Source organism: Chiroxiphia lanceolata, chromosome 19, assembly GCF_009829145.1.
Source record: "Chiroxiphia lanceolata isolate bChiLan1 chromosome 19, bChiLan1.pri, whole genome shotgun sequence".
Taxonomy (NCBI): Eukaryota; Metazoa; Chordata; class Aves; order Passeriformes; family Pipridae; genus Chiroxiphia; species Chiroxiphia lanceolata.
The window spans coordinates 5,679,554-5,707,234 of NC_045655.1; the positions used below are offsets into that span (position 1 = coordinate 5,679,554).

The window sequence follows — 27,681 nt, forward strand, 5'->3', positions numbered from 1 at the left end:
TTTCAGGCTAATCCAGTTACTTCAATTTACTTTCACAGGACTTGCTGAAGAAATGTTCCTTTAAAGAGAGGAGGAGCAGAAAGGGAAATTCTTTAATACCAGAGAAGCTGTTGCAGGATGGAGTACTTCAGTGATGTGTTTGGCTGACTGTTCCTTGTATGTTATAAAAAGGAATGTTGATGAGAGTTTTAAACAGCTTGAAATACATTGGTACAGGTATTCAAGTATAAAATGAATTGTGGCTCCAGGCTCCCGCTGAAATTCAGAGGCAAAACTAAGACTGAATAACACTTCAAAACTCCTGCTGGGAAGCATTAGCTGTGCTTTTTTTAAGAGGGCAACATCCAAATACTCTTCATGTGGCCAAGTCCAAGGTCTCTCAGGCTCATTCTCCCTCTGAGAAACATTCCTCATTCCTCAGCCTCTCTAAGGTCCCTCCAGAGGCTTTGTCAGATGAAACACCTGGCTTCCCATTCCTCCCTGGTCTAAAGTCCACCTGTCAATTGCTACTTTGATAAAGTAGTTATGCTTCAGGTAGGCAATAAAAAGTATTGTGGACTGGACCGTGATAAAGCCCAAAGGATCTTTCTATTTTTAGCTGTGTTTTTCAGAAGGGAAGAGTTAGAGCAGGGAAGTGCCAAGCTGATTCCTGGGTCAGACTGGAACTGTGACATCTCTGACTCCACACAGATCTGATTGCACAATCCCCCTGGATTCACACAGCTGACTGATGACAGAACACGTGCCAAGACTCTCCAGGGCCACTGGGCTGATTCCAAACCCATCCCCTCTCTGCCCCACTACCCAATCCCACATGGGTGAAGTCAATACTCACCCCTCTCTGTGGATTCCTGCCTGCCTTGGTCCTCAGGCTTTAGAGGTGAAGGCAGTGGTGGGAGAGGAGGGAGAGCAGGAGGACTCTCAGATGCTGGTGGGGTAGAATCTGGCCTGAAGATGGACAGGAGAGGCAACTGCTTCTCCTTGATAGAGCTGGAAGCTGAGCCTGGCTTGGGCTTGATAGGTGGAGGTACTTTCTTCTCTTGTGGCACAGGAGATGGCTGCAAGACAGCAAAACTATTTGACCCAGTCTGTTTCTGCATTCCTCTGCTCTGTCCTGACACTGCTGTTATAAATCATCCCTAGGGCAGCACACCATCCCTGGAAGCAAGATCTATGTGAACAGGGACATCTGGACCTTTATATCAACACACAGTCTACAAAGAGATGAAGACCAGCCAAACCCAGAGAACCAAGTATTTCAGATTGAAGCCTCCAGTTCCCTTCCCCAGGAAGGGGAAAAAGGACATTAACAGGCTAAGGCCTTGGTGTCAAATGTGGAGAACATGAATTGCTTGCTCCCAGATCAGCCTTAAACATAGTCCACAACAGGACTTGCTGCTCCTGAGCCTTTTCTTCAGGATCTCAGATGGTTCTTCAGGAACCCAGTTTAGGATAGGCAGCACCATGGTATGAGCTCCCAGCTATCTGTTAACCCGACAAGAAATCACCTGGCTGTGAGTGCGCGACCAGGGAGCTCCCAGCCTGTTGGAGCTTGGATACAGAGGCTCTCTCTGCTGAACTCTTAAGGTGACCAGAAAGCAAAGAACTCACTGGTGGGCAAGATGAGGAGTTCATCATTCCCAGCTTGGCCAGAGCCTCATTTTTGGGGTCGTTCCTCCTTATAAACGGCTTGTTTACTCTCCTGCGAGGAAACAGAGTTACAGAGGCTGCAGAGGGGTTGTGGCCACGATGGAGCACATGGCAGTGCTGAGACACAGTCCCACTCATCCCCTCCCAGCCCACGTGGTGGGTCCCTCTCACCTTACAGGCTCGATGGGCTGGGGCTCAGGGGCTGGTCGGCTCTGGTACATTTTGATGATGTTGCCGATCTCGCGGCTCGGCGCAGGACGCGACTCGGGGCCTGAAGGCTTCACTGCAGGTGGCTCCTTCTTCACTTTTGGTGTCTGCTTTATTGGCTTTGGCTCAGGATATGGCACAGGGGAAGCAGGAGCTATTGGGGTGACAGCTTTAACCAACAGACCAGCAAAGGCACAGGAGAAACCCCTTTGTCTCATTTGAAGTTCCCTCTCTTTCACCCCAAGGCTGACTAGCCATGGCCTTCCACTGCCTTGCTTTGGGATCCCACTTCCCAAAGCTCAGAAATTCCTCTCTCTCCTGTCCTGCCAAGATACAGACTCCCAGAAAAGCCAGATCCTTTCCTCTGCCTGTATCCTGGCTTGATGTTCCTGGAAAGTTCCTGCTTGTCAGCCTGCCTGAGTCTCCACTTACCTGCCTCTGGTCTGGGGACAGGCTTCACTTCTTTCCTCTGCTGCTCCTGTCTTTTCTCCTCCTCCTGCTCTGGCTGGGGATTTGCTGGTGGAGTCCAGGTTTTGGTAGGAGGCCTGACTTTCTTCACTCGGATGTGTTGCTCTCCTGCATAGAAAGGGGAACTTGAACTACTTAATACCACACTCAAAATCTAGCACTGATGGCACAGTTCCCACTCTTGCCTCAGTCAGCACAAACCTATGTTTCTAGAGGTGAAGGAGAGTGTGGCTGTCCAAAGCCCAAAGATTTCCAGCAAACTGTCCCCACAACACCCCACAATGTAGCCAGCTGAACAAGCACCCAAAACTCCTGTTAAACACAGTGCCAGCAGCTCCTGCCAGGCATGGCTGGTTCCAGACAGGGAGCCAAGAACACCTTGTTATGCCAGGGAGGCTGCAGAGCAAGGTGTTATCATGAGTGAAATTCCCAAAGTGGTAGATGCTCACCCATCTTCTGAAAATATTGTCTCTTCTGCTGGAAGGTTTCCCGAGGAGAGTCATCATCTCCACTGCTGGAGAACTCATCTCCTGTGTAGTCATAACCCTGCAGGCAGTGCACAACATGGTTAGTTGGCACTAACCAGCAGGAAGGAACCTCCACAGTGCCCTTCAGTTCAGAGGTGATCCTCTCTCCAAATTCTGACCTAGAACTTGTCCCCATCTGGGAGTGTCCCAAGAAATTAGTTTTTTACACAAGCAATCATCAACCAAACCCAGAGAAGAGGGATTATGTTAGAGGACCAAAGCAGCTTGTTGGAAGATAAAGATCTCAGAGTAACTAATTTTCCTATGGAAAAACTCTGCCCAGCTGGAAATTAATTGTACAGTACTGCAGCCCAACCTCCACAGAGCAAACGCCACCAAGGTTTGACCCCGTGCCTTAAAGACTCAGCAGGCAGAGTTTGAAAGGCCTCAGAATCATTGGTAAGCACAGCTCTCTGCTCTCCTCTCTGCCAAACCATGGCCACGGTGGGAGGGAAGCAAAGCAAACACCAAACAAGAAATTCGAACCAACTTCACCACCATTGTTTGTTTCTCATGCCTTAGCTGGTGGTTCTGAAGACTCTGGTGGTGTTGCAGCATCCTGGCTTGTGGGAGGCTTCTTGGGTTTTGGGGCAGTGGCTGGGGCTTGGGTTTGTGGTAGACTTGAGACTCTCGGCCTTGACTTCTCAAGAGACTTTTGCAGCTGCTGCTGCTGTTGCTGGGAAATACTCATGGCCTGAAGGGTCATCTGCTGGGCCTGGAGGAAGGAATTGCAATGTCCATGAGCTCCAGGCTGCACAAAACCACCAGCCATCAGTCAGACTGCCCCACTCTTTCACTTGGTAACCACAGAACATTTACATATTCCATTGTAAATTTCCCGTGTAATGGACAGGGAGTCTGCTCCCACCTAGCCAAGGATGCACAGCTCCTGACACCATCTCAAGATTCAGCTGCCAGATAACCTGGGACCATCAGGCACTTAAGAACTTTGTACAGAAAGCAGAACGCTGCAGATCTGCATCTGTAGTAAATCCCATGGGAATTATCACTGAATCTTCTCAGGGCCTGCCCTTGTCCCTGTGACTCACTCACGGATGGTGCCTCAGTGGCCCCATGCAAACAAAGGGGCAAAAAGGGAGTTCCCAGTTTTGCAGCCTTAGGTAATCCCAGCTTTACAGAGCTCACCCCCAGCACACAGGCACAGAGTGTCACAGGGCAGGCCTAAGGCAGGAGGGGAGCAGGGCTCCCCCTCCATGGCACATACACCAGTGTGTTGTTCTGCCCCAGCTCCTGGGCCCCTCCCAGCCAGTCCCTCCCACTCACCATGAGCATGGCTTGCTGGTTGATAAAGGCTTGCTGCTGTGCTGCCAACTGGTTGGGATCCATAGCTGGAACCATGGGCTGGGGCATAACCATGGCTGTGGAAGACACACACACACACATCTGCAAGAGCCCACAGGGGATTGTTCCCCACAGTGTTTGAGCATCAGCCAGGAGGAGAGTGTTCATTGAGCCTCCTACTTGACACTGAAATGCATAGGCCCCACTGACACCCCCTTTCCATCCCTTCCCTCTGTAGCTACACTGCTATTACCTGGCATAGGTGGGATCCCACCAGCCCCTGGCACCATGGGCATGGCTGCTGGCATCCCCATCATGGAAGGCATGGGCTGGTAAACTGGTGCTTGAGCCATTCCAGAGAAGCCTAGAGACAAAAGACCATGTGCACAGAGCTTTTGGGGAATCAGGTCCTGAGCAATCCCACAGAACAGTCGCCTCTGGGGCTCTCCACATGCACCAACCACAGCAGGACACACCAAAACTTAGGTAGGGAAAAAAACCCTAAGAACAATGTGTGGCCTGACAGACTTTAAACAGCAGTATCCAGATCCTGCTTCTGCAGTTTAGGACACCACCATCCTTCATAATGAAATATATTAATAACTCCTGCCTATGTACAATTACAGAGGAGGGGTTTTATTGAGGGATGAGCAAAGATCTCTGGGAGTGGGACTGTCACATCCATATTGGTCTCTTTGCAGCAGGCAGCAAGGGTGGGTGAACAACAAGCCCTGGCCTGGATGACTTTCTGTGAAGGAGCTGTGGGGAGAAAGGAATTCCTCTTCTCTCAGCAGGCAAGTCCTATATGGGGCCACAAAACAAATCCCACTGAGGGAGAAGGCAGCAGAGCAAGGGGCAGCCAGGAGGGAGTCAGCACACAGCACAGGTCTGCTGAATCATGTCCTCACCAATGACAATGGCTCTGGGATGCCATGGGAAGATCATCACATCCCTCACTCATCTAAGTAGCCACACAAATGGCAAACTGACCTCGGGCCAGTGATCTGTAATAGTCCTTGTCATGCCCCAGAGCCTCTTCAATAGCCAAAAATAGTCCCAGTCTCAGTAATGACTGAACTGGATGTTCCCCACCCGTCTGAAACTGCTGGGTGTGTTCCTACCCATGCAGATTTCTCAGTGCCATTAATATACTGGTGTTTGACTCCACCCTGCTGAAAATGCCTGAGTCCTAGTTCCACACAATGAGGAAAAGTAAAGAAACCAAACACACAAATCAGAACCTCTGCAGGGTTCAGACTTACTAACCCAAGGAATAGCTACAGACGATGGGAAATTCTGTAAGGAAGCAATAAGAAACATTAAAAACCTCCCCTTATAAAGGCACCAACTGTTTTGTGAAAGCACAAGGTGAATAGAAGGTGAATACATGACTCACAGACATTTGCCTGGGGAAGAGGTGGCCTGGGTCAGAAACAAGCTACCTGCTGCCTTGACCCCCAGACCAACTTGAGAGAGAAATTAAAAGCAGAACAGAGGTGGTTCCCTTGCCTAACACCTTCCCCAAAGCATCTGGCTCCCAGCACCTGCAAGTGAGGAGTACAACTTCTGATGACATGTACCACAGACCAGTGCTCTTCATGAACCAGCTGGGTTCATGCAATAATTAGCATTTAAGGGGCTCCCTGACTTGTCCTCACTGAAGCTCCTGTAGCCCCACAGGTGTTCCCAGCTGTCCCCATCCCCTTACAGACCTGTAGAAGGAAGGATTCCTCTCCTTGTGGGTCCAATCTTCCCACCTCCTTTCATGCGTCCAGTGAGACTGTCCCTGTTCTCCAAATCCTGCATCAAGAAAAAACAGAGTTACCTGAGCTCAGAGAGGGAGAGACATCCAGAGGCAAGTCTGAGCTGAGCAGAGGAAGTGAATAGGCAAAGAAATGCTTGAGGGAGTCACAGGGACAGGAGAGCTGCAGAGGGAAAGTGGGAATGGACATCAGGGGACTTACTGATAGTCTGGAGCCCTGATGCAGCACAGGGCTGAAGAGATCATCCACATAGTGATCCAGGCCTACAGGGTTCCTCAGGTCATCTCTAATCCTTGGATCTGGGAGCAGAGAGAAGTCTGGTGAACAAGGCAGGTAAGGAACATTCCCCTGCCTCCAGTCCCTGTTAGACAGTCACGTTTTGGAGAGTAGCCCTTCCCTGCTCTACATCAACAAGAATCACCTGACTCCCCCTCTGCTTTGATTCCCTTGCTGGGGCCCACCTGGCCCTTCCCAGAGTCACCCACAGTCCTGGGCTGAAGGTTACCTGGATGGAGATCCATGAATTCTGGAGGCAGGCTAGGGGGTGGGAAGGAAGGGGCCTGGATGCCTGGAGCAGGAGGGATCCTGTTGAAGAGGAAAATCACATGAGGACCAGAAAGATGAACCATGGGGTGACAGGGCCACAAGTGATGGGGCAGGAGGAAGAGGTGACTTACGAATCCAGGTCAGAGAACTGGTAGGTGCTCCTGTCCCTTTCCAGAGTGATGGGGAACTCAGCTGGGGACTGGGAAGCGCTGCTGAAGTTGCTGGTCTCCTCCATCTCTCCAATGAGGTCCAGCACAAAGTCACAGCCCAGCAGGTCCTGCCATGTGTTGCCAGTTAACATGGAGACAGACCACCCTCGAGTCTTCTTATCACAGCCCCTGGTAAGAGGGAAAGGAAGGAGAGGAAAGATGTCCAGGTAGGCAGGGGAAAGGGAGAAGAAGGAAAAGATTGCATTCAGTCTCTTCTTGCTTTGTCTATCCTGAGTCCTTTAGATTTATGTTGTGAATCAACTACTAAGTGCCCAGTGTCAGAAAAAAAAAAAACCCACAACTAGAATAATTCAAGATTTGTTCTCTTTTGATTTTTTTTTATTTTATTTTTTAAAGAAGCTGCTCTAAGAGATCACAACAGTGATTCCTCTGTTCCTAAAGAAGCCCACAGTGTATGCACACAGAAGGAGGGTGAAGGAGAGAGCACAAGGTGGAGTGGGTAAGGATTGACTATTCCACATAAATGCCAGCCTGCAGCCCCAACCAGTCTGAACCTTAGAACTAGTGACAGCTTCTTTCACACCCCCAGACCTTCTCCCATCCTCTAGCAGTACCTTGCATTTAGGATCCAGGCTGCAAACTGCTCCCCAGTCATCCAGGACTCCACCTCAGCTGAGAACACCTCCTCTGGCACAGAGAAGAGAGTCAATCCCCACAGCCTCCCTGACAGGACCCAAAGCAACCCCTGCACTCCACAGAGCTGGAAAGTCTCACACACTCCTGAGCAAGGGCTGCATAAGGCAATATTTGAGAAGAGAGAAAGGCAGAAGGTCCCTGCAATAAATTGCTGCTGTTGGGTTGTGCTGTTTTCCTGGGGAACAGGAAAACCAAACCCAAAGAGATGCACAACCAGAACAGCCCTCTGTGAGATGGGCCCAAACCTAGGAGAATCTCATCCCTCTGCCTCAATAGAAGGTCCCAGCAGGCCCAGACTTCACAAGCTTTGGGTCTAGATTCAGATGCTTGTATCCCCCATGGTTGCACCAGCCAGTAGCAATCAGCGTTCTGATCCCTCCTTACTAAGTTGAGGGAAGTATTTTCCAAATGCTGATTTCTGCACTGGAAACGTCCTTAGGGACTGGAAGACAGCAGGGGGGCAGAAGCATGAGTTACCATTAAAGGTATGAACATCCAGCACAATCTTCCCTCTCCTCTGGTTTGCTGTCCACTCCAGCCGAGTGGGAGGGTAGGCCCGAGAGGATGCAGAGCCTGTCTGTGTGTGATGTGCTGCTGTCAGGATCTTGCGCTGGCAGACAGCATTGTAGCCCTCCATGCCATGGTCTGACACAAATCTAGGGAAAGGCAACTGCATTTAGCACTCTGCTCATCCCTTTAGCCGTAGTGCAGGCGTGGATTGCTCTTTTCTCCCCCTTACTTCAGCAAGGGCTTCTCCAGTGCTGGTGAAGGCACAAAGCAGCTCAGCACAGTTGCCATCAGGACCCAGGCTCGCTGGCTGTGCTCCACATCTGGGTTCTTCCATGCCTGGGCAACCACCTGGCTGAGGATTTCATCGCGCAGAGCCGCGTTACTCAAACCTCTGCCAGCAATGTAGTTGCCCAGGAGCACCTCCTGCCAGCCATGGAGGCTCTTGTCACCAATGAACCGCAAGATCTAGAGGCATCCAGGGGGAAAAAAAGAGAGAGCTCAGGCTGTAATCTCATCCTCTGTCCCAAACTGTGTTGTAAGGTGACAACCTGGGTTGTGGATGTCACGGTGCTGGTGAGCCTAAGAATAGGCAAAACTCAGATCAGAGTCTGTTCTCATGTTTTTGTGCACCACCCAAGTGCTGGGGAATTTGGGAGGCAACATTTGTAGAGACTGAACTCTGACTTTTAATCAGGATGACTTCAAGTCTCTTCTTATTTATGACTCAGAATTTGGTCTTGGGCAAAATACTTCCCCTTCTTTGGGCAGGGCTTAGATACACACCTGGATTACCACAGGACATTTGTTACTGAGCCCACTGACTGCTGAAAAGACTTTGGTATAGTTAATATTATACCAAGTAGTATGAGAGGTGATGTCTCAACAAACTCATTGAAGCAATGATTCAGCTTCTTGGCTATGCATATCAATATCTTCAATGCATATCAATATCTCCAATGCTTTTGTATTTTCTATTTCTCACCCTTAGGTGCAGAATAATTTCTTTCATCCTCAACACTTCAATGTATCATTAATTAAAATATTTCTAAAATATTTTGGAAAGAACATTTAAGAGTGACAACACTTCTAGAAACAGTTAATGGTACTAAGGGTGTCAGAGATTCAATGAGAAAAACAGGGGATGGTGGTTGTTTAGTTCTCATGGAAATCTTTGTAGTAAATCCCTGCTTTATTAGCAATGGAGAAAAATTGCCTTTGATCTCCAGGAAAAATAATAGTATTCTGCTTAAACACAATCCTTTTCACAAGATTTTATTGAAGCTTATGCTCTTCTATAATTGGGATTGTGAGGACAAAACAAGAGACTGGGTTTAGGTATTAACTTTCTTAATGGGCTTATTTTAATTCTATGTAATCCTCAAAAGGATTACCAGATTTACTTAGAAATTATCTGGAGTTTCATTCTATTTTCAAATATTTCAACTGTTAAGAAAAACGTAAAGAAAGATCTGTTTCACGTCCACAGAGTTGCAATAACACCATCCCCTTCATGCAAACACTACAGTTGGGGTGTGGTTCCAGTTTTCCTGATGACAAAATCCTGCCCTTTTCCAGCCTTTATATGACACTTCACTGTCCCCTGTTGAGTGACACAACCGTGAGCCTGAGATGCAATTGATATATTTACTATAAACCACATCATGGAAAAGACGTGGGTTAAATCAAATTTTTTATGACTGATAGGTGAGTAAGCGGTTGAGGAGACAGACCTCCCTTACACTGTCATTGCTACTGAATCTGGAATAGCAGGAAACTAAGGTTTAGCAGTCTGATTCCTATGTGTTCTGCCAAATTCTGAGGCTACATCACCAGGCAATTCACTCTGATCCCAGTGGTCTGTGGTTGGTCTGTGCCTCACCAAGAACACAGCAGCCCTAAGGGGCTGCATGTGATCTCTGCCAAGCTGCTGCAGGGCCTAGGAGGGGAAATTTATTCTGTTTTTCCACCCTTGTATCATAAGAACAGTATCCACCATCAGCAACTTGTTGTATAAAGGCACCACAATATTGTCAGTGCCCGCCTGTTCTTCAACAAGGTCAAGAACGACGTCTCTTACCAGTTTGTTGATCTCAAGTGCACTCTCGTGGTGTTCGGTGCCCAGCTGGGTTAAGGGGTGATGCAGAGGCTGACCAAGGGCAGGGAAATCTGGCTTCTACAAAGAAACAACAGGATGGAAACAGAGTTTGCTCCTGGTGCTGCTAGAACTAGTGTGTCTGCCCAGTGGGGAAGCAATGACGAGATAGAAAAGAGTTCCCACCTCGAAATGTGACTTAACGAAGGAGGAAAAGGGATAGCTGTTGATGGTGGGTGGGAGGGAAAGGTCATCTTTGACCTTGATTTCTGGAGGCAATGCCTCAGTTATCTGGTTGGTCTGTGCTTGGTGTCGACCTGCAAGAGAAGGAGATCTGGTGTTGTGGCAGGTGGGAGACAGAACACACACAGCTCACCCAGCCACATGTGGCATCTCACCCTGCCTCTGTGCCAGCCCCTGGCTCCAGGGACACCCAGCCCATCCCTGCTGCCTCAGACCCCCAAGCAGGCACAGCCTCACACATTTGAGACCACAGGGCCTCACTTTAGGAGAGAGATTTTACAGCTCTGATCTTTCAGACCTCTTTCTCCAGGGAACACTGAGAGGGCAGGGAGCACGTGGAGATTCAGTTCTGTTCTGCAGCATTTACAAGGCAGGAAACACTGAGCTCACGCTGAGATCCTGCTGTTAACTGTTCAGTCAACAAGTAAATGAGAGGTCTTCAAGATGAGGGGGTTATAATGGGTAAGAGAGGAGCAAACATCTTCCTAAGTGAAGGGATTTCTCAGTGCAGCACAACTCCTGTGCATTCCTCTGTTTCCAAACAAACGTGTCCCTGGATGCTCTCCTCATCCTCCCTGTTTACATCCCAGCAGCTTTCATTTCCAGCAGTTTCAGTGTTCCCTGAGCTCCTCTCTGGTTACATTGCTCACTAGACCAGCTGATAGTCCCTAGAGGGCTGTGCCATGAAGTGTGAGTTATTTGGGAATCCAGCACAGTCTGCTCCAGCTCACAACTCTTCTGCCTGATTGTATCCCCCCTGTACCTCACAGAGGGCCAGAGGCACCACTGGCATTTTGTTTGACACTACACCGACACAAAGAGGCAAATCCTGCCTCAACCTATTTGCAACTTGAATATTCACATTGCACAAAGAGCTACAGAGGAAACACAACTGCAAATAACTTAATGCTCAACGTCAGGTGAACAGTTTGGGAAAATTTTTCTGCAAGAATTATTTTGGTGATTTGAAAACAGAACCAAAAACTTTCTGAACCAAACAAAATGGAGATCATTGAGTTGATACTTTATATCATCCTTAAGTTAAAAATTATCATGTACTCAACTTGTTACATTGTCACATATTTGGGTTGACGCATTGTTACATTCCAACTTGTCACAATGTTGCATCACTAAGTTGTTATGCTGTTTCCCCTTCCTTCTATTTTAAAAGAAGTAACTACTTTTGAGGAAATATTTTTAATTAAGCCCCAAAATATTTATTTGAAATTGCCAAAATTGTGGTTTTGTCTTCTTCACCTTCAACTTCCCTAAATATTTTTGAGTAGATAAAAGATGTGTTTGAGTTCTCCCACCCCAGATGTTCAGCTCTGCCAGAGACCCGAGTTCATTGAGCAATTTGCTGTCACATAACTTTGACCAGAGTTCTGCACCATCATGTCATCAGTTCTATCAGCCCAGCTCATAAGAGCTGAAAAATGAACAAATATACTGATTTTTAATCTGGTGTTCTGCCCCCTGGCCCAAGTTACTTTCCCACTCTGTCATGCTGGGAAACAATATTCACAGTGCCATTTGCCTTTATCATATTTACACTGCAATGATCATAAATCAAATCCAACCTGGGTGACAGGCAGCAGGTAGAACAAACACACACTGACACTGCTATAAACGAGGAAACACACAGGGAAGTGAAACAGTTCAGGGAAGGGAGGGAAGGGGGGGGGATTTCTCACCTTCAACGAACTGCAGGAGGGCTGCAAGCTCTGCAGGGATCTCCAGCAGCCCCACGTCCTGCAAGAGAGAGGCAAGTCAGTCACTGGACTGCCAGCAAAGGAACCACAGAGAAACCCTGAACTGTGCTGCTGGGACTGGGTGAAGCTGCCTGGGCTGAGCATCTGAGCCAAACCAGCAATTTCTGCAACATTCACAACTAGGGAAGTATCACAGTAACACAGGTGTGTGTCGTGGGCCATCAAAGGAGGGAAAGTGCAACTCCTAAATAAAAAAAAAAATCAACTGCCACAAGGGGAATGACAGTAAAGTTGACTTTCTCTGACTCATCTCTCATTACTAACAAATCTGGCATCTTGTACAGAGGAGGCTGCAGCTGAAGGGTAAGGGCTGTTTCCTGCTGTGCCTTTTTCTGGCATTTTTAATTCTATTTTTCAATATCCAAAAGTGGTACAGCATAAATAAATAGAGATCTGATTCTGATTTTTTTATGCACAACACTATTTTGGAGTTTCCAAAGGAAACTCAGACCTGTACCTGGGTAATTCAGATGAGAATCTGGCAAATAAGCCTTGATTTTTTACTGGTTTGCACCTTGCATGATGGTTGCATTGGTAGGAATAAATGAGCCAATGCAGCAGAGTGTATCAGCATCACTGTCTGCATATCATGTCAGCTCAGGGCATTTCAGACAGAACTACTCAGATTAAGGCACAATGAAACCAAGCCAAAGACACAAAGCATGAGTTTTGGAGGGGTTTTGTGGGTTTTTTTGAAGATCTGCATAGTAAAGTCTCTTGTCACCATCACACTATTCTGACACCTCTCTCCACGTAATCTCTCAGTGATGCTTAAAGACACATTCACAGCTTTTTTGATCAGTTTGATTTTGCTCACAAGAAGATACTTGACTTTAAGTCTTGTTTTTCAATGGTGTATTCAGGAAGTGGACTGTGAAATTCCACAGTCCTGGATCCACACCTGAGGAAGCAGGTGATATTACAAGAGCACCCACCCAGTGCTAAGTATTCCTGTTGTTACCGACAAATCTGTCCAAACTTATGGATGATGTCAGTTCAGATTCTCTCACTACACACCTCACAGCAAATGTGTGCCTGGTCTAAACATACAAATAGTGACATTAGTTAGCAGTGTAAATACAGGCTAATCTTCTTATGAAGCCTTTAATACATCCCTTCCTCCACAACATCTTCTGTAAATACATTTATGCAAAACAGTCTCATTCCTGCCTTTCATAATAGAATATGATCATCAAAAATAATCTTCCTCCCAGCTCCAAAGAACAGGTCCAGGCTCTGAACAAAGACAGTGCTCTGCCTCAGGACCACTTCATGATGCCTGGTGATGCCCAGGGTCTGGGAAACGCTGAACTAATGAGATATTTGTGTGTTAGAAGGCTCTTTAACCAGTCTAACCTGCATTCTTGCTGCAAGGTTTCCAGCACACATCTGTACACCCTCCAGACATGCAGCACACCTGGGCTGAGGAGGCACAAGGCAGGCAGAACACCTGGATAACCTGGCTTGTTATCTCAGAGTCTCCCAGACCCTTTGACAACTTACCATTCCTTGGTTGGGACTGTTCTCTGTGTCACCACTGGCCAGGGATCTCTGTCTTCGTTTCCTTTCTTCTAACTCCTGCTGTTAGGAGAGGAAAAGGGGATGGGGGGTGGGAAAAGATGTGTATGAAGTCACTTTCAGCTACTTCTGAGGGCAAACGCTGTGGGTGGAAAGGAGGTGGTGTCCTGCTCCAGCAGACAAAATGACAGAACAGCTGCAGAGCCTTCCTGGGACCCCACACAGGCAAAGCCCTGAGCTTTGCTGAAACACCACCTGCCCTGCACAACACAATCCAACAGCAAGAGCCTCCACCACCTACCCAGCATCCTGCCACACCTTCCCTCCCTTGCCGAGCATTTGGTGTGTCCCAGGACAGGAGCTGTCAGAAACATTCACCTGCCTCCTCCAGCGTCAGAGAACACGATAGCACAGCCTGAACACGGGTGGGTGGACTTATCCATGGAGAGGAAACCCTTCAGAAGAGGCAGGAGGGATACCAAAAGCCAAACTCCCTTGTAGCTCTGCCCTTTCCCATCCATTCTATTGTTCCCCAGCTTCATCACTCACCTGACTCCTGCTCCAAGATGGAAAAGGAGGGTCTCTGTTTCTGCCTTTCTCTCTCTCCTGCTTGTCAGTGTTGCAGGTCAGTGTGAGTGGATGGGAGGTTTTGAGGGTTGGGCTGAGAAAGACAGTGACATGCTAAAGTCCAAAGGGCAGGGCTGAGGGGTGGGGGGAAAGGAGGAACTTTGCAGCAGGTGAACTTTGAGACCTTTGTTGTTGCTCCTGTGTGTACAGAGACCTCGGCAAGCAAACACTGAAGTAACAGAAATGCATTCAAAGGAGCTGTGCTGTTGTGGTTACCTGGGAGAAAGAAGCCTGGATCCTGTCCAAGTAGGAGGGCAGAAAACGGAATAGAAACTCACACTGTTCTGGGAATGGCATGGCAGAAGGCACCTGTGCAGGCTCCCATGACTATCCTCTACCCTCTTCCCCATCCTTTGTTAGCCATGCCAGCAGTGCTGGTAGTTATGGGGATAGTGATGGGGATGTTAGTGGCTGCTCTAAGCATGAATGGTCTGATTTCGTATTTTTAATTTTCTTTTTAATAACTTCTGCTGCAAAATACATTCTACACATTTGACACAGCCATGGCTCTCTCCTGCACACAACTTTCTGTCTTCTCAATAAGCTGCCTTCCTGTTCTCACCCCATCCGATTTCCAAAAGGCCAAGGGCTTGAGCAGTCTGAGGTAGCTGTTAAGGGATCAGGGGAGGATCATTGTGGACTGAAAAAATCTTGCATTTCAGTCACCATCTGGGAAAATACCAGAAATTGAACTGGGGAACTGAAAGAGCAAGGTGAGTGACTCCTCATAGCTTGAGCAGAACAGCAGCCCTGAAGACCTCAGATGGAATCAGCTGTAGTCTGGTGTAGGGCAGCCCAGAGAAGGTCACACAGCCAGACACACAACTAGGCTGTGTTTGTACTAACTTTGCCAGTTCTGAATGCTGTCTAGGAAGAGAAGGCTCCAGTCTCTGTGTGTCCTTCATTTGACTACATTCGTGTCAGTCAGAGAGTGAAGGACATCTCACTGAACTGTTTCCAGTAAACTTTCTAAAGCCACCTCTGCCCTGGCCTCTCTGTTTAGTCACCAGCTCTCTCTGCTTAGTAGAGAAATAGCTCCTTTTGTACACCTTGTCCTGAGGAGAGTGTTGTTACCTGGCAATGCTTCCTCCTTTGAATCAAAGGTCTGGAGATTAAAATCATGGTATTAAATTGCACCAAAGTCTTCTTCAGCCTCCTGTAACGCTTCCTAGAGGGATGAAAAAAGAGAGGAATTGGCTAACGAGGGAAGCATCAGCAACACACACACACATAGAGCAGGCCAGGAGCCAACATGAGGGGGGGCCTGGCCAGGCACATCCCCACCTGGCTGTCCTGGGCAGGGCCAAAGGGCTGTTCCTGGCCTGGCCTTTGACTCCTGACCTTGCCTGGTAGCCTCGGAAGTGAGCCTGAATGACTGTGACTTTCTCCTGGAGGACACGGAGGCGTCTGCGGTGAAGGAGGCACCGGAATTTCCTCTGCAGAGTAACAACAGCCCAGCTCTGCCTCTGGATCCATCGTCGCTCCAGCAGCTGCCTGGCTTTCTCCTTCAGAAACACCTGGGCAAAGGCAGCAGCTGCTGACCCATGAGGGAAGCGGCAGCTTCTCTAAGAGCTGGTCAGTAATAAAAGCTGCTGGTTTCTCTCTTTGAAGCCTTTAAGGGTTCCTGCTACAGAGACTGGGGAGAGCAGGAGGCACAGGTGCAGAGACAGAGATGGATGCATTTGGGGAGGACAAGGAATCAAGGAGTGATGACAGTTAGTAGGCAGCAAAGGGAGAAGCCCAGATCTCCATTAAGGAATGCTGGGTGTAGAAAGGAGTTGGTCATGCTACTACAACAACGCAGAGTCAGATTCTCTGAAATGCTGAAAATGCCTCCTTGAGACAAGAGGCAAAGCATGAGAGGGGAAGGCATGAAACATCCTCTCCTTGGGATCTCCATGCCTTGACAGACAGTGGATTGGTGGCTGGGCCTGTGGGTTAAGATGGGGTTCTCTGTAGGCATCACCTTTGTTACTCCAATCTGATAGAGATCCGAGGGGTTCCCCAGCACACGAGCCAGCACTGCTGCACAGCCTTCTCTCTCCTCCAGGCAGCTGAGCCCTCGCCCAGCCAGGAGCCCATACCTGGGAGACGAGGTGTCCATGTGACAGAAGCCAGGGCTGTAACTGGAGCCCGCAGAGAAATCACAGTGTGCTGACAAGTTCATCCAGGGCTGAGTGGCTGGGGAATCCCAGTCCTGTACCTGGCCAGGAAGTTCTGGAATGGAAGACGGATGGGGTATCCCTCCTTTCTGATGTGGATAGCCTCCAGTATCCCAGAATGTCGCAGCTGACAAGTGACATATTCCACATCAAAGATATTTGACAGCTGTGAACATAAGGCAGAAGAAAAATTAAAAACAAGAAATAAATAAAAATAAAGGAGGCAGAAGGCAGAGAGTTTAGAAAGGGCCTCCTTCTATTGTCCTGTCCTGAGTTTAGATCTTGCCATGATCTCTGAGCAATGGAATGCAAAATCCAATGCATTGTTTGGTGTCCAAATGACAGTGGCTTCTGTTCCTCCAGCACAGGGTTAACTCACATGGCCACAGGGAAGGGTGGGAGACAGAGAAAGGGGAAGAAAAGTCCCAAGCTAGGAAACGAAGCAAAGAAGTTCAAATCCCAGCTGTGAAAGGAGAGCTGTTGGAGAAAAATAGACTTCAAGGAACAGAAGTACTCCACAAGGAGCTCAGGGTGCTGCCCTACCTTTTTGGGATTAGGGGTGATGCACCGAATGAAGAAGGCATGGCTCCTGGAAAACAGAAGGAAGAACCTTTGATCACCCTCCTCTCTGAGCTGACCCTACAGGACTTCACACATTTCTGGGTGCAACAGCATTTCTCACCTTCTCAGCTTGGCTGTGAGGTCCTGCAAAGACTCCTGGAATTTGGACACCAGTGTGGAGGTCTGAGGCTTGAGCCCTTTTCCCCTCGGCCCCAGCTTCCTTTGCTGACTATAGGCAGCTTTAGCCTTCTGGAAAATGTGAGACACCACCTGCAAAAACAAAGAAAAGAACAAAATTCCCTGAACTACAAGGAAAGAGTGATCTCTTCTACCTGAAACTACCCTCGGGCAATCTGTGCATTTTATATAAAATGCATCAAATACAGGCAAAGACAACTTGCTCAATTCCCAAGTGTCCTTCAGTAAAATAGAACTCTTCATGGTTTCTCCAGGTTCTCCTGACATCTGATCAAGACCTTTCTGCTTCTCATGTGAAAGCAATGAGTGGCTCATTAGGTGTCTGCAACAGGTGTGGCTCATTAGGTGTCTGAACCACTGCAGTACCTTGAGGCGGCTCTGAGAGAAGATGTCCAGCACCTCTGGACGCAGCTGGTCACGGTTTTTATTAAGAAACTTGTGGACCTGCAGAGGCAAAGTGTGGCTTAATGCACCATTCAGACCAGGCAGACAGGCAAACACCCCTCTTACACACACCTTGACTGGGGCCATGGAGCTGGAAAGGGGGTACAAGGGGAAAGCCCTGGAGAATGAAGCTGGCTCTTCCTGCTGCCACCAAGAGTGGAGGGGACAATGACTTCTGCTTTTAGGAGGGATTGCTCCTCTTCCCTTCACATTGCCCAGCAGGCTTTGACCTCTCACTTCTTTTCAGCAGCAATAGCTTTCCTGGACTTCCAGGACCCTGGGACACGCAGTGCAGGCTATTGTGTCACTGAGGTCAACAACTATCTTGCTTCTGCCCAGAGGCAGCTAAGTTGCTTCTCCTGATAAGAATCTCCTAACTTGTGATAAACTGATGCTCTAGAGGGATGTGGAGTTACTAAGGGAGGGTTTTGGTCACAGGACTGGGAGCTGGTCCATCAGGACACCCACAGCTTGTTTCCAAGCTGGGCTATTGCTCCAGCTGCTCCGAGCCCCTGCCGGCTCACCTGGTAGGTGACAGGGCCTGCATAGTGCTTCACAGTGAACACTGGCAAGGGCAGCTTGGGCTTGGTGTACCAGGGGCTGTTTCCATGATGGTAGTGACACTTTTGGAGGAAAGTGTGGTCTGTGGCCTGTAAAGGAGATGACAAATATTCCCTGCTGCTGCAACGTATTCAACAGACTGAAAAGCTGCTGTTAAACCAAAGGAAAAACCATCTAATACTGGTGCAGACACAGTAGCTGTTCAGTCTGGATAACAACTTCACCATAATCATCCTGTGAAAGGGATTACACGAGGGGCCAAGAGCTTCTCACCTGAGTCAGTGATGTCTGGTCATCCAGGATACACAAGATGCCGTGGGGTTTTGCAGTGAGGAAATCGAGGCACGACTCGCTGCACATCTTGGAAATAGGAATCCAAGCTAACTGCTCTTGGCTGTATTCCTCCTGCATGTTAAAGACCAAATCCAGCCATGCAAACAAGAGCAAATGGAGGGAGTTAACAAGAGGGATTTGGTTCATTCATCAGGAAGTTGGCGTTCCACTGCTGTTGGGAACTTGCCTAGAATTATCTGGTTTTGTCTTATGAAACTTCTTCTAAAGCTGCTAATGATTGTCCTAATTTAAGAGAGGAAGGCTGCTAAGCAGAGTGGTAAAGTGAACTGTAAAAAGCAACAAATGTGATAAATACACTTTCATCCCCAGTATATAAGTGGTACATAAAATGCTCCAAAGAAGCCAAACAGGCTTTAAAAGTAGTGGCTGAGGTCCTGGATCCTTCACCCTGACCAACTCACTTATAAAACCTGCAAAAGGGAGCAATGCACTAACAAACTCTCATTCTCTTAATTTTACCTTAATTTACCACAGGACTAGTAAAAGATATTGAATAAGCTCTTTGGACTGGAATTCCATGGATACTGCTTAAGAGGGCCAGGTCCATTCAGCTTCCTATTCACTGCTAAAGGATCCTCTCCAGCTGAGAACACCTCAGCTCATTCCATCTGTGCTGCCTTAACACGTTGTGGGGGTTCCATTGAGTTCCATTTACCTCTTCCTGGGCAATGACAGTCTGACTGAAAAACTGCTGGAGGTGCTCGTTGGCAAAGTTGATGCAGAGCTGCTCCAAGCTGTTCAACCCGAGATCCTGCAAAGACAAAAAAGGATAATCCTTTCCAACGCCCAGCCAGGGACCTGTGGCTTCCTGTAAATGCTGCACAGCCTCAGCTGGTGCTGAGCTGAGCTGCTGGTTCAGGCAGCTGGTTCTGATCAGTGTGAATGAACCCCCCAGAAGTTCAAATCATCTTCTGTCTGGTCTGCAAGATCTCAGCCTGGTTTATTGACTAGGCTGAACAGCAAGAGGCAAGACAAGCTGTGAAAAAGCATGAAGAAGAAGAGATCTCTTGGCTGCACAGCCCCACCTACATAATTCCATTGTTTTCATCATTCCTTGAGACACAGATTTTAACAGGAGTCCTAAGTAAAAAACTCAAAGGCGTTGATGAGCACTCACAGCCCAGACCACAGCAAAAGAACAGGCAAAGTAACCTCAAAACCATGTATGTCCACAATTCCCACGGCACAGTCTGATTCCCAGGGAGCCAACCACTCGTTGATCCTCAGCAGCAGCCACTCAAAAAGCAGGTAGTACAGAGTCTTGGCAATGGAGTCCCTGAGGGGGAGAGGGCAGTAAAACTAATTACTGCAAAGACTCTTGGGAGCATCTCACCAACCCAGGCAACAGCAGAAGTCACCTGGCATCGATGGCTCCTTCTACAGACAGAGGGGTGAAGATCCGGTCATAAGATGTCACCTGGATACATAAAGAGCCAGAATTTACTGCTATTAACTCACAAATACACCTTTTTTTTTTTCTTTTTCTTTTTCTTTTTTTTTAAATCCACAAGGAAAACAACCCAGCTAATAAATTGATTGTTTGGGTTTTTTTCCTATTTGGCCTGAGAATTTACCCAGGTATCAAAGGCAAAAGTAAGCGGAAAATTTTGCTGCCACATTTCTGGGGGTGACTCAGCTGGCCAAACTGATAAGGCTGAAGCCACCTCATGTCAGCAAAGAGACTTCCTGGATGTGAGTTCTGGCATCTTTACAGAGCTGCCTTGAGGGATTCAGCTCATTCTAACCATTTTACTTGTCCTGTTCCCTCCCAGATTTTGGGCCTTCTAAGGTGGTGGCCCTTCTGTTGACAGAGCATTGGACATCCTGTGCTTCAGGATGAATAAGAAATCACCAAGATGGTACTCACAGTGACACGGTGAGTGACAGCACTTTGCAGGAAATCTGCTGAGACACACAACAAATTGGCCACAATCTGGATCTCAGTGTCACTGGCAATGGCAGCATGTTCATAAGATTCTTTCTAAACAAAAGAGAACAACAGACTCATCTGTGGATGGGATACGAGTCCCACTGGTATCAATATTCTCAACAGCACCTCAGCTGCACAGAGCTGGTCACAACCAAAAACAACCCGGGTAAGACACCGGGTTTATTTTGGCTCTTCAAAGAGCCACTCAAGCTCTAATGACCTTTGCTTGCCTCCCATTTCTGTCCCTGTCTAGGTCAGTCCAGAGCCCAACATAAAAAGAACAGAATAGTCTTCAAAAGATGTCATCTTCAATCAGGAATAATGTCCCTGGTCCCATCATGTGGGATAACAGCAACGTTCAGCACACATAACCCATTCCCAAGCTGCCGAGGGTGAGGTACCTCGCAGGAGGTAAAGCAGATGTTCCCCAGCTGCAGAATGGCAGCCAGGACAGCCCAGGTGGAGTTCAGCTGGTCCTCAGAGAGGCAGATCCCCTCCAGAGCTTGCACCAAGACCAGAAAGTCCTGACTGTCCTCCTTCCCCAGGATGTCACATGCTCTGCCCTGAGAGGAAAGGGACAGATAATCCTGATCAGCCCCTTTTGCCCCAGCCTGGAGCTGAGCCACCAGCAGCAAACTTCAGAGTAGTTCAGTGTCTTAAGAACTGGAGAAATCTGAAATAAAAAGACCAAAGGCACCACTAGTGGGAGCTCAGCATTTGTGATGGACCAGTCTGTCTTCTCTCTGGAGTTCTTGAGAGTGAGATCTCTCTTGCCCTCACATGCCAAGTTTCTGTTATGGTTCCAGCACAAGCACCCCAGCTCCCCCTTGCCCGCTGCTGGGGTGCAGCTTGGGAGAAGAAGGGATGCCAGAATCGACTCCAAATAAGTCATGGCAGAATCACCACCCCAGATTGTACCAGGACCTAATGTGTCAAGGCAAATGTGGATCTGTGCACCCAGAGAGCCACCCTGTGTTACAGCCTGTCTCATCTCTGCCTCAGAGCTTCACTACAACACGGCCTTATCATGTTTCTGCTTCTTGAGCTTATCTCTACAGGACACTCCTAACAACAGCCCTAAAGTTCACAGAAATCCTGGGTCGGGCTGGGGGGGACTGTGGAACCTGTTTGTGTACAAGGGCATTCTTTGATCAAAGTTGCAAGCTACTCTCAGATTTTAATGAGACAAGGATGAGGTCCAGGCAGCCCTTGGGCCAAGACCAAGATCCAGGAGAGATTTTGTCAGTCTCAACCAACTTCTTTGTGCATAATCTGATCTTTTTTCCTTTCTTTCTCTGCAGCCGACCGAGACATTCCTGTTAACTATCACCTTGAAGCGTTTGGTTTACAACGCTTTGCCAGCCACGAACGTCACCCATCAAGGGATGGGCCTCTAATTGCCCTCCATCCTTGAGTCATTATTGGTACTTGTCCATTCCTTGCCTGAAGGCAAGATGATAGCAATCACCATAGAGGATTCCTCACACGACCACAGCTGCTGTGAAGAGCTGCTGCTCCCACCTGGGAAAGCTGACTCACAGGGCTGAAATAGGAAAGATCTCTTGCTACTTCTGTGAACTCCTTGAGTGTGGAAAACAAAACAAAAAAAAAAAACCCAACAAACAAGAAAATGAAACAAACAACCTCCCAAAACGCAATCAGACAAAACCAAAACTTGTTCCAAGATATAAGCAAACATAAACTTGACATAAGCAAACATAAACTTGGCATAAGCAAACATAAACTTGGCATAAGCAAACATAAACTTGACATAAGCAAACAATTTTCCAACTTAAATAACTGTACATTTCAGAGGTTTAGAATTTGCACCCGTTGACTCAGGCAACGAAGCAAGTTTTTTGCAGTAGGTAGAAAGAAATACCCCCGATTCTTTGCAGTCCCACAATAAACTGTAAATGCAAGGAAAGGAAAGGAGGAAAGGATTTTTTCACCACACGATGGAGCCATGGGTTTACACAATGACTCCTTTTTAAAATGTCTTGCTTAGGAGCAGAAGGGCCCTGAAAGGTGAGAAAAGAATCACGGAAGAGAAAAGGTATTGCTTCTTTGGTCAGGTGTGGGAAGGAACAGAGCAGACTTTAGCATGTCCTTTGAAGGACACATTAGCAAGGAAACAAAGTAAGTGTCTCACTACCAAAACAGAAGTGATGTCTGGGCCATTTCACTGCATCAGCTGCTGCAGAGCATCCTCAGCTCACTCACCTGATTCAGGTAAAAGTAAGACTCTGCCTCTTGCAAGTACATCTCCTCCTTCTGCTCCACGGGCAGCCCAGCCAGCAGCTCATAAAACACGTGGTAGTTCCTCTCACCATGGGCCTGACAGGGGACACATTCATAGAGTTGACTCATGTCCAGCTCCAAACCCCTACAGAATACACTCAAAGAGCAGGACACAGACTCTGAAGTCAGCAAGACAAGGCCAGAACCATTTAATCTGAAAAGTTTCCAGGTTTTCTCATTGACACCTTAGGAACATTCTATCTAAGAGCAGTCCTTTTCACACAGCTACAATATTTGACCTTTCCCACACTCCAGAGATAAAGAAAAATGAGTTAAGATTCAACTCTCAGTAATCCCTAATAAATGGCTTCATTCAAGCTGTTTGAGACAGAGAGACCTTCTATTTTACCCAAATAAAATAAGTGATCACCCTGTGCTACACAGAGGGGACATATTTCTTGTTCTCTTGAAATGGGAGGCAATTCTCATACTTATTCCTATTCCTGTTACTCAACAGTAAGTTTAAGATTAAATAATAAGGGAGAGAGGGAGTCACTGGTCCTCACCTGAAATACCACTCGGGACTTCTCCAGCAGGTACTGGGAGATGGATGTTCCCACCACGACACCACTGAGCATAAGACAACAACAGCTCCTGTCAGAGGCAGGAACAGGTTTTCTGCAGATCACTGTCTCTGTAGATAAGAATGATCCAAGGGGTGTAGTCTACCTGAATTTCCAAAATATTCTGACAAAGGTGTGGGACTTTCAGGGAAACCAAGCAACTACAGCATGAGGGAAGGTCCTGACATAGGAGTAAAGGAGAATCCTGTTAACAGTGTGAGGCAACCACACAGTGTCTGTGCCTGACCAGTGAGTGTAACTGAGGGTTTGATAAATGACCCAAAAGAGCAGCTGAACAACAACGTGACAAAGCTTCCTGTTTGTATGAAATGATTCAAGGCAGTGAAGATAAAAGCCAACTGTCAATAAATGCGGACAGACCTTAGAGTACAGACTGAGTGGGCAAGAAAATGGCACATGAAATCCACTGTAGATGAATGTAAAGTGATGGATGCAGGCCCAGCTTCACACATAAGCACACAGCCTCCAAATTAACCACTGCTCCCTAGGACTGAGACCTGAGGGTTATGGCAGACAGTTACATGAGAGAGTCAGCTCAGTGCTTGGCAACAGCCAGAAAACAACCCGAGCAAACAAACCAAACACAGAGGTTAGAAATGAGGTAGGTTCAAAACAGAAAGGTGTTTTTCACAGAACTGGTTAGACCTGTGGAACACTTGTCAAAGGCTGTTGCAGATACCTGAAGTTTGTATGAGTCCAAGAGGATACTGGAAAACCTCAAGAGACTCGGGAAAACTCCTGGGCTGCTGCAAATGGTCAAGAGCTCACAGACTGTTAGAGAAAAGTTTTGTAGGTATTTGGCCTGTTCTTGTCTCAGTCAGAGCTTGTGGCCCACGTTGGGGACACCACACTGTATTAGGTGGCTTCTTGGTATAACCAGTTCAGCCATCCTTGTGTTCTTAATTTAACACTCATCTTGAGAAGCAAGATCCATTCTTTTGTGGAGGAAACCTGAGGGTAAAATAGGGGTGTAAACTCACCCTCTTCCTACCCTGATGATAACAGGAGTGAAGGGGAGGGAGGGTTATTGCCTGAGCCCCAAGCACTGCTCGACCTTTCCTCACCCAGGCACCCCCCGGCAGTGGAAGGAAACACCCACAGGGTTTCTTCAACTCACTGTCGCAGGTGGATGTTCAGAAGCTTTCCAAACCGGCTTGAGTTGTCGTTGAGGATGGTTCTGGCATTTCCAAAACTCTCCAGGATGGGTAGCACATGGCAGGGCTTGAAGAAAAGAGGGAGACGACACTTCAGTAGCAACCACAGATTTTTAAACCAAACAGGGTTTAAGTAACTATTAGTTTATAAATCTAAGAAAAATGGGACTTCAGTGATATAATTCTTGTCTGAATAAAAAATCTCTTTTTAAATGTATCTTGGTATCATTATCTCTAGCCAGCAGCAAGTTGCTCTGTGAGCTCTTTATGATCCTTCGCTTTCCTTCTGCTCTGTGTTTGTTCAGATTCACCTCCCAGACTCTGATATAAGCTCTCTAGGGCAGGTATCATATCTCTGTTCAAAAAGATACAGCACTCTAGACAGCACCAGACCTCAAGGATATTAATATACAGAACTACAAATGCACCAGCTCTCCCCATGTCTTTATGGGAGCTTCACCTTGGACCACAAGCCATCTAAAGTCCAGCTCAGCTGAACAGGAATAAAGAAATAACATCAGCCTGGTCTCTCTCTCCTGTCTTTGGCTTCTTTTCCTTGCCCAACCACCACAGCATCCAGCCAACCTCTGTTATCTCTTACCTGTCTGATCCTGTGGCTGTCTGATCTCTGGTACAGCAGGGTCAGGTATTGCACAATTGCTTTGGCAGCTTCTGTTTTACCTGATCCACTGTGTCCACTGGAGGAACAAGAGGTAAGGAAGCTGGTATCAAAATAGAGTTACTTAATCTAGGCACATCAGAGCCCAGTTACAGCAAATCAGTGGGGTTGTACTGATTTACAACTGAAGATCTATCACCTAGTGCTTGAAACACTGAGACAACTTGACAAAATGGTCCCAGATAAGATTCCACTGTGGAATGCCAAATGCTTTCTCTTCCACTCCTCTGAACTGATGTGAAACAAAAATCCACCTTATTCGGATTCTCTACTGAGAGCCCTCACACAAGAGCCAGAATGATCAACTTAAAAAGATGAAAGTTTTACATAAAGAAATTAGCAGGCCTTCAGGAAAGTACCTCATTTCCTACCTGATGATGACACACTGCTCCTGCCCTGATGACTGGGACAGTGTGTAGGCCATTTCTGCTATGGCAAAGACGTGTCTGCATGGACAGAAGGAAAACCCCCATTAGCTGACCTCGCATTTCTACCTCACAAACACAGCACCAAGAGGTTACTCATCGGGGTCTACATTAGATACAGGTCCAAGCAACTACAACTTTGCCAAATGGGTTGTTCGCTTCCTGTGACATTCATCCTGCTCTATCACACAACTGGGGGAACATAAAATATGCTCTGGAGCACAAATGGAACAGGGTTTAGGGAGTTATTCGAGAAAGAGGAACATACGGGGCATTTTTTGAGAGAGTCCCCTGATGGTACTGGGTAGCCACATCTTCAGAGTAGATACTCAGGTCTTTGAAAGGATTCACAGAAACCAAAATTTGCCCAATGTAAGTCTAGGACAAAAATAAGAAAGGGGAAAAAAGTCTGGTGGCTTCTTTGAATTTTCTGAATGAGGAATGCAACCGAACACATATATTAGTACAAAGATTTAAATGCCCTTTAAAAGAATACTGTCTATTCTGACTATACTGTCATCTTATCCAGAGCACAGTTTTTCAGTGTCATTTTCAAAGCTCTGTCATTAATAATTTGGGATAAGTGAGCACTCACTGGTCTGTGGTCATCTTCTCTGGCCACTGTCTGTTCTCCCAGGTCCACATGAAATTACAGGCACAGGTTTGAACACCTGAGCCAGTAAGTGAAAAAAAGAGAATACTTAGCCATCCAGAACTAGATCTGGACTGCAACACTGTGAAATGTTTGCAGAAACTTCTCAAGATCTGCAATTTTTTACTCAGAACTGCTTTGCTAAGGTAGGAGAGTCCCACCAGGGGCAGCTGAGGCTAAAATGGAACCCAAGTATACTCACAGGATGCCAGTGAATAGCAAAATTACAGAGAAGCTCTTAAACTTCCCGATTTTACCCCCAATATTTCATGTTATCTGCTTTCTGAGCAAAAGCTGTGTATCCTTTTTATCACTTTAATGAACGAGCTCTTGAGCTACTTGGTGCACTATTAAAGCTTGATGGAATAATGTCAATTATTTTCTCTTACAGCTCATTGTTCAGAATGAAAAAGTACTGAAGAAAACCAAACCAAACCAAACACCACCACCCACAGTTTATCTCATACATAAATGAGATTGTGGTGGAACCTCTTCTTCAGGCACAGCAGGACTGAGCTCTCAGAGACTTCCCTACAAACAGAAGAAAGGACTGGTCAGATATAAGCTTCACTTGCATGTGTTAATAGTAGCCTTACTCAGCTATGATATGCATCAAATTAATTCTGTTTCCTCCCATGGTAGCCCAAGATCTATAACGTGCTTTCTGTTGTTGAGCCAACTTTGAAGGATAACAATCAAGCCCCCGTGACCTGAACTAGTGCAGAATGGTACTGAGGACACATACTCCAGTCTGGTTAGATCTTCAATCTCCTCAACTTCTGCACGGGGGTCTTCACACCTGTACACCTGAAATGCACAGACACATTACTGACAATCAGGAGAAGTTCAGTTTCATTCTAGTACTGGAGACAGCACCTGTACCTGTTTCTGCATGAACTCCAGCTCTAGCACGTCATCAGTGACATCTTCTGCCTCCCACTGCTCCTCACAGACCTTCCTCACACGGCTGCTGGCCAGCTGTGGGTCCCTGTAGATGGCCCACTTGCTCAGGTTCTCGATGGTCAGGCGTGGCAGCAGCAGCTCCGAGTTCAGCCACGCTGCAGGGTCACAGCCCTGGGCCTGCTGCTGAGACCAGTGAACACCAGGCGTGACCACGGACCCTGCAGTCTGGAGGACACCCGAGCCTCCTTTGACATCCACCTCACTGGAATAATCTGATGTCCATGTTGGATCCTCCTCATGCAGAAGGAAGCCCTGTTTGCTGTTTCTCTGGCTTTGACCCACCAAAGATCTGGGAAGGTCACATTTGAATCTGCTACCCTGTTGCACAGGTGTGACAGATCTTCTGTCTGATAGAGATCTCAGTTTTTCTAGGGAACAACCCTTCCCAGAGGCCCTGGATAAGGACTTTTTAGCCTTAACCAAACTGTGGACTCTGGGGAATACAATAGCAAACTTGGCATCAGTAGCATTGCTCTTCTCATCCAAGCATGGAGAGGAACTGCTTCCATGAAGAGGGGAATCACTAGAAGGCAAATCAACGTGTCCTACTTCCTCTGCCATTTTAGGACTGCTTTTGCCCTCCAATAATGGAGGAGAAGATTCCTTGTCCCTCGGCTCAGCC

General features: G+C 47.4%; 1 protein-coding gene across 1 annotated transcript in view; it reads right to left on the minus strand.

The window, feature by feature from the left end:
• Positions 1 to 27,681, minus strand: part of MYO15B (myosin XVB) — a 41,490-nt gene that overhangs the window by 11,749 nt on the left and 2,060 nt on the right. The window contains exons 3-46 of the mRNA XM_032707071.1: positions 26,979 to 27,348; positions 26,842 to 26,903; positions 26,564 to 26,627; positions 25,713 to 25,822; positions 25,391 to 25,465; positions 24,932 to 25,062; positions 24,304 to 24,397; positions 23,109 to 23,172; positions 20,703 to 20,864; positions 20,239 to 20,352; positions 19,730 to 19,788; positions 19,554 to 19,647; positions 19,027 to 19,122; positions 18,291 to 18,422; positions 17,981 to 18,106; positions 17,379 to 17,456; positions 16,936 to 17,084; positions 16,797 to 16,842; positions 16,295 to 16,419; positions 16,058 to 16,175; positions 15,433 to 15,479; positions 15,166 to 15,259; positions 14,014 to 14,145; positions 13,450 to 13,527; positions 11,869 to 11,926; positions 10,118 to 10,248; positions 9,917 to 10,012; positions 9,615 to 9,775; positions 9,488 to 9,536; positions 8,069 to 8,304; positions 7,807 to 7,985; positions 7,248 to 7,320; positions 6,595 to 6,801; positions 6,423 to 6,502; positions 6,119 to 6,216; positions 5,867 to 5,954; positions 4,408 to 4,518; positions 4,137 to 4,231; positions 3,370 to 3,567; positions 2,775 to 2,871; positions 2,290 to 2,433; positions 1,822 to 2,011; positions 1,612 to 1,699; positions 836 to 1,058 (exon numbers count right to left, since the gene is read on the minus strand). Coding sequence (XP_032562962.1) covers positions 836 to 1,058; positions 1,612 to 1,699; positions 1,822 to 2,011; positions 2,290 to 2,433; positions 2,775 to 2,871; positions 3,370 to 3,567; positions 4,137 to 4,231; positions 4,408 to 4,518; positions 5,867 to 5,954; positions 6,119 to 6,216; positions 6,423 to 6,502; positions 6,595 to 6,801; positions 7,248 to 7,320; positions 7,807 to 7,985; positions 8,069 to 8,304; positions 9,488 to 9,536; positions 9,615 to 9,775; positions 9,917 to 10,012; positions 10,118 to 10,248; positions 11,869 to 11,926; positions 13,450 to 13,527; positions 14,014 to 14,145; positions 15,166 to 15,259; positions 15,433 to 15,479; positions 16,058 to 16,175; positions 16,295 to 16,419; positions 16,797 to 16,842; positions 16,936 to 17,084; positions 17,379 to 17,456; positions 17,981 to 18,106; positions 18,291 to 18,422; positions 19,027 to 19,122; positions 19,554 to 19,647; positions 19,730 to 19,788; positions 20,239 to 20,352; positions 20,703 to 20,864; positions 23,109 to 23,172; positions 24,304 to 24,397; positions 24,932 to 25,062; positions 25,391 to 25,465; positions 25,713 to 25,822; positions 26,564 to 26,627; positions 26,842 to 26,903; positions 26,979 to 27,348 — 5,222 coding nt within the window. The remainder of the gene's footprint in view (positions 1 to 835; positions 1,059 to 1,611; positions 1,700 to 1,821; positions 2,012 to 2,289; positions 2,434 to 2,774; positions 2,872 to 3,369; positions 3,568 to 4,136; positions 4,232 to 4,407; positions 4,519 to 5,866; positions 5,955 to 6,118; positions 6,217 to 6,422; positions 6,503 to 6,594; positions 6,802 to 7,247; positions 7,321 to 7,806; positions 7,986 to 8,068; positions 8,305 to 9,487; positions 9,537 to 9,614; positions 9,776 to 9,916; positions 10,013 to 10,117; positions 10,249 to 11,868; positions 11,927 to 13,449; positions 13,528 to 14,013; positions 14,146 to 15,165; positions 15,260 to 15,432; positions 15,480 to 16,057; positions 16,176 to 16,294; positions 16,420 to 16,796; positions 16,843 to 16,935; positions 17,085 to 17,378; positions 17,457 to 17,980; positions 18,107 to 18,290; positions 18,423 to 19,026; positions 19,123 to 19,553; positions 19,648 to 19,729; positions 19,789 to 20,238; positions 20,353 to 20,702; positions 20,865 to 23,108; positions 23,173 to 24,303; positions 24,398 to 24,931; positions 25,063 to 25,390; positions 25,466 to 25,712; positions 25,823 to 26,563; positions 26,628 to 26,841; positions 26,904 to 26,978; positions 27,349 to 27,681) is intronic.